Raw genomic sequence first — 5,610 nt, forward strand, 5'->3', positions numbered from 1 at the left:
TCAGGCTAGGCAATAGCGGGCAATATATAGCCAGATGCCCCGCCCATATTGGCGGGCTTTGGCGGGCTTCGCTGCCATAGGTTCGTGCAGCACCGCTGCCAAGCCATTGGTTTGTTTTAATAGCACTGCACGATCCAATGGCTGTGCAGTTTCACTGCGTGATTGAATAAGGCTTCAGTTCAGGAGAAAAAAGGGTTTTTTCCCATATGCGTCTTCGACGCAGTACTCGTTCCCGTATTTCAGGGAACCGAGGTTACGTTAGTAACCGAGTACGTTTTACGCTTTGTGTAAACCCAAGCATTGAAAAAGATCGTTCTTGAGAAATTTATTGAGTGTTTCAATAAAGATTTTATGTAAAAAATATAGTATGTGTATGTATATATCTATCTGCCTCACAATACAAACTACAAAATACAATTCGGAGAAGTAAAGTCCAAAGTTGCAATTACATCATTTACAAAACGATTGCGAGATAACTGCACAATTCTGTATTTTTTCTCAGAATTGCGAGTTAATAAAAAAGAAAAGGGAAATAAGTCTGAACTGTGAGATATAAACTCAGAATTGTTAGGAAAAGATTTCAAATTGTGAGATAAAAAGTTGCAATAATTATTTTCATGATTTATTTATTTATTTAGCTTCTGTTGCATACATGGAAATTATATGATTCTGGTGGAAAAAAATCTAAGCAAAACAGAATGGCGCTTGTCTTAAAAATTGCTTAGCAAATTGTTCAGGTTAGTTTTAGCACATTGTGTGTCTTGCTGTTCTGAGTTGTTTCTATGCTTTTGGGTGACCATCACCACATCTCTATGATATTCTAATCTCTAGAATGTTAAATCTGTGGAACTTTTAAACCTATTTCATCATCTATTAGACAAAAGTCTTAACCACACATCTTCTCAACAAACTGTACACTGTAAAGTTTAATACTTCCATTTGGTGTTTATCCAAATAAACATAATGATGCTGGCAAAAATGGGTGTTGTCTATTTTTATTGTTATTTGTAGAACATGAGTTTAGTTGTACACAGGCTTGATGTCACTGTTTATACAACTAATTGATTTACATTAGCTTGTCAAGTTTGCTAAGTCTGTGCTAAAGCTATTTTTAGTATCTCAGACTATGTTTGGAATGGGCTTACGTCCAGATTTAAGTCAATTGTTGTTTTTAAGTTTCCACTTACTATAAACACACTTGTTTGGATGGGAAACACCTGTTCTTAAAGATGAAATCAGGAGCTCAGAGTGGAGGACTGTGTCTGACTGATAATAATATTCTCTGGAGTCTGTTACAAAGACTTCATTCACAGACTCATGTATGAGAGTATAGCTGGACTAGTTTATGTAAATTCTGTCATCATTTACTCACCATCATGTGGTTCCAAATCTGGAAGATTTTCTTTCTCCGGTGGGAAAGGACTAATGCAGTTCCTGCTGCTGTTTTCCATACACTGAAATAAATGTGGACTTGTGTGGTTGAGGTCAAAAAATTACAATAAATGTTAATGAATAATGTCCAAAGTTGATGTGACGAGCTACACCTGTAGTTCCATTTCAGTCAGTCATTCTCGACGTCACGTAGGTGACCGATGAATTGGGATTTGGCTTTGAAAGACCAGTTTACTTTGAGTGTTAATTAGGGATGTGCATCTCCATAACTGAGGCCGATGCGATACGCATCTCGATGCATAGCCAACGATACGATACATTAAAGATACATGAAGCAGCTAGCGATGCGATACGATACGATACACCTCTGTTACAATGCAGTGCGATCCGATTTCGATTCGATTCAACACGATTCGATGCGGTATGATGCAATGAAACAAATCATGATATGCATTTCATTATGTTACAGATACTTTTATTTCTTTGTTTCAGACAACAAAACATAAATTAACTTAAGTGCCTTCTGATTTGTAGTGCATGAACCTTATACAAATAGGCTTTGGTAGTGCAAAAAAATATTAAATAAAACCAAATGTTTTTTTCCTGTTTTGTACCTACTTAAACTTTTAAAAGCTCAAACATTTAACAGTGAAACAATTTAAGTATGCTGCTCAGAGGTAAACTGAAGAAATGTTCCATAACATGCTAGCAGATGAATGTGCTTTCAGCAGACAGGCTTACTCCGTGAACAGAAAACAGGTGCTATTTTGACATAACCAATAATAATATGAAGTACCAAAAAAAAAAAAATTTGTCAGTTATCTCATAACTGTATTCAAATGTAAAAAAAAAAATAATGAAAATAAAATAAACTAGTATAGGCAGTCACAGGCTGCTGTAAACCAGACTCATTAGATTAAATTTAACTTAAATATGCTCTTTTAAGGTTTTTCTTAAGAAATATCAGTTGATCCACATGATTACAATGAAGCAAACTGCGCTTTGCTGTAACTATATCTCCAGCTGTGCTAAACACTCTTTCAGAGGGTACACTTGTAGCTGGGATGGAGAGGTAGCTCTTTGCTAATGCTGAAAGCAGTGGAAGATCCATTTGTTTTTTCCACCACTGCAGCACATCACCGCTCAGACCTAAAGAATCTCTTTCTCTGTACTTTAAAATTTCCTCCTTAGCTCTCTCCCTTGTGCTCTTTGTCGTCTGTGGTCTCGCAGTGTGGAAATCCCCAAACATCTGGTCCAAGGCCGTTTTCTTCTTGGGAGGAACATCATCTAATAACAAAAGAGAAGAGGGGATTATCAGTTGTGTTGAAAAAAATATATCAATCAATACTTATACCACAAAACCTTTGACACACAGTATTAGACAAATAACATGCATCTCCAAATCAACATACAGAAGTTTTATAAGTTGTGCCACAGATCCTAAAGTTCCTATTAGAACAAAGCAAACCTGTCTCTTCCTCTCTGTGGGGGCTCCTGTCAACTTCTGTTTCAGCTGCCTGACTCTCATTCAGCGTGTTCCTGTCCCCTGCCTGACAATAATTATAATCCAAAGACTAACTGTTAGATTTCCTTAAACTAGACATCATTTAAGACACAGGTAAATAAATTTAACAAATGGATACATGATAGAGAGGTAGAGGGGGAGAGAGTGAGCGTGTGTGTGAGTCTAGCTACAGTATTCGGAGTATATTCTTACCTTTTCATCCATCTTTACCACCTCTGTAGTTAGCTTCATGAATATCATGTCCTTAGTGTCGCTGTCATCCAGGAAAGCCAGGTCTTTGAAGCGTGGATCAAGGGCTGAAGAATAGTGTAGGAGGTCTTGGAGATATGTATAGCGACCATCAAAGTCCTCTCTGAATCGTTCCTTCATCTGGGAAATTACAGGTAGATCACTTTCATCTGACTGGAAATGTTTCTGTAATTTGGCCTGGATTGGGGAGATCATCGAGATGGTGGGGTTTTTTTCCTCACTGAGGAGTGTTGTTGCCACTTTCAGAGGGGACATCAATTTGATGACCTCTTGGATTAGTGTCATGTCTTCCTCTGTCATGCTGGCCATGTTTTCTCTCTTCTTTATCTTCTTTGACAACAGTGTGTTCAACACAGCAGGCTGCTGCTCCCAAAAACGTTCCAACATATCAAAAGAACTGTTCCATCTTGTGGAAACATCATGGATTAGCTTGTGGTTTGGCAGCTGTAACTGGGCCTGCGTTTCACGCAGAACTTCAGTTGCTTTTGGGCTCCTGTGAAAAAATGTTACCACCTTCCTCACTTTTGCTAGAAGCTCTGACACCCTTTCTACCTTGAGGGATTTTTGCAACGCCAAATTAAGTGTGTGCGCGATGCATCGCACATGGGGGTCCATCTCAGCACCAACTCCTGCCAGTATCATGTTTTTAGCATTATCAGTGACCAACGCTGTTTTCTTGTCGTTGATGTTCCACTCACGACAAACGTCCTGCAGTAAAACTGCTAGATTACTCCCCGTGTGAGCCTCTTTGAACACTCTAGTCTGCAGAACGTGGTTTTGCAAAACCCATTCATCGTCAATATAGTGTGCCGTGACAGTGATATATGAGTCAGTGGCGCAAGACGTCCAGCCATCAACCGTAATTGCAACTCTTTGGGCACTGCTCAATGACTCGGCTATCACTCGTCGGACTTTGTCATACAGAATAGGGATTTGTTTCTCGGAGAATAGCTTTCTATCTGGTATGTGGTACCTCGGCTCCAACACGTGGAGGAGGTATTGGAAGCCCTCGTTCTCTGTAACACTGTAAGGCTGAATGTCTTTACAGATAAAAAAGGCGATTGCGTCGGTTATTGCCTTGGACCGAGCAGAACTGTTAGGCAACTTCGATTGAAAAAAAGTTTTGATCGTTTGCTCACCCGGCGTCCCGCTAGCAGTGGCAGGTTCAGCTAAATCCGAGTGAGAGGAGGAGGAGGAGGAGGAGGAGGAGGAGGAGGAGGAGGAGGAGGCGGCCGGCGTCTCCAAACTCACACCGTGTCGGCGCTTCAGGTGTGTTGTCAGATTTGTCGTGCTGCCTGTATATTTTATAGGGGCACGACATATTTTACAAATTGCATGGGTTTTATCAAGATTTCCAGCTTTCTTATAAAAGCCAAAGTGTTTCCACACACTGGATTTGTAATTACTTGGTGGAGGATGCAGCTGCTCTACCTCTGCCATGTTAATCTATGTGACTTTCTTGACGCGCCCCGGTCTCTGTGGTGTTGTGAAAGGCTACGTCATCACGCAACAGTGAAGAGAGACGTGCTTGAAAAACAGTTTAGAAGGGTGAAAACAATCTAAAAATATTATTCCTTTTCTAAATAATTAAAGTATAGTTATCTACTAATAATTATAAAGAAATAAATCTGGGTTTACCGATGCAGATATGTTAGAAACGATGCATCGCGATACAAAAGCCAATTTGAATCCGATGCACACTTTTTAAACAGATGCATCGCATCTTTAACTTTTTAAGCCGATGCACCGAGCGAATCGGGGAATCTTCCCATCCCTAGTGTTAATTATTGTATGAGGCAGGCACCTATGCAGGCACTGATGGACCTGTACGAGGGTGGTCATGACACAAAAGTTTTAAAAGATCTCCGTACCACTAATGACCTCACGCTACAAGCGACAGAGATCACTGTGTGGTCTCTGGGCCGTGTGATGTCCACTATGGTGGTCCACTATGTCTGGTCGATATGAGGGACACCGTCAATGTTTGGTTCCTTAAAGGGCTAGTTTAGCCAAAAATGTATGTGTTACGCATGTGCCTCTGGGAAATGTAGGAGCAAAGGAATCAAAGTTTCCTTAATTTATCAAAGGAAAACCAGCATTTTGTTTTGTTCTCACTTGGACTCATCACTAGCCACGCAGAGCTGGTATACTACTACATCCGCCTGCATGTCTTCCAGTTCCCAACAGTCAGCAAAAGTGAGAAAAAAAGTGTTTATTACATTTGAAATCTTGGTATTTTTCTTACAAAAACTGCATGGATTCACTACATGGGGCCTTTATACATGGGGATTTTTTTATTACACATGCACACACTGTATTTCACTTCATCTGAACTGTTGACAACAGACATCCGCTTACCTCCATGGAAAAGCTTGGAAGAGCAAGGACATATTTTAATATAACTCTGATTGGATTATTCTGAAAAAAGAAAGTCACATACACCT

The 5,610-nt window shown here is 39.9% G+C and overlaps 1 protein-coding gene across 1 annotated transcript; it reads right to left on the reverse strand.

The window, feature by feature from the left end:
* Nucleotides 1-1,644: 1,644 nt before the first annotated feature.
* LOC113111946 (zinc finger BED domain-containing protein 1-like) lies at nt 1,645-4,624 on the reverse strand. Its single transcript, XM_026277218.1, has 3 exons — nt 3,110-4,624; nt 2,861-2,942; nt 1,645-2,679 (listed from the first exon to the last, which is right to left on the reverse strand). The coding sequence occupies exons 1-3, from the start codon at nt 4,604-4,606 to the stop codon at nt 2,315-2,317; spliced, it is 1,944 nt and encodes a 647-aa protein (XP_026133003.1). The 5' UTR covers nt 4,607-4,624; the 3' UTR covers nt 1,645-2,314.
* Nucleotides 4,625-5,610: the final 986 nt, after the last annotated feature.

This window comes from Carassius auratus, chromosome 12 (assembly GCF_003368295.1).
Source record: "Carassius auratus strain Wakin chromosome 12, ASM336829v1, whole genome shotgun sequence".
NCBI lineage: Eukaryota > Metazoa > Chordata > Actinopteri > Cypriniformes > Cyprinidae > Carassius > Carassius auratus.

What these genes read in the sequence shown, in the direction of transcription:
- LOC113111946 (XM_026277218.1), bottom strand. Translation starts at nt 4,606, where the DNA reads ATGGCAGAGGTAGAGCAGCTGCATCCTCCACCAAGTAATTACAAATCC. An exon ending in TGGTAAAGATGGATGAAAAG is followed by an intron (nt 2,943 to 3,109) that starts GTAAGAATATAC and finishes AATTATTGTCAG; the next exon opens with GCAGGGGACAGGAACACGCT. An exon ending in CCACAGAGAGGAAGAGACAG is followed by an intron (nt 2,680 to 2,860) that starts GTTTGCTTTGTT and finishes TTTTGTTATTAG; the next exon opens with ATGATGTTCCTCCCAAGAAG.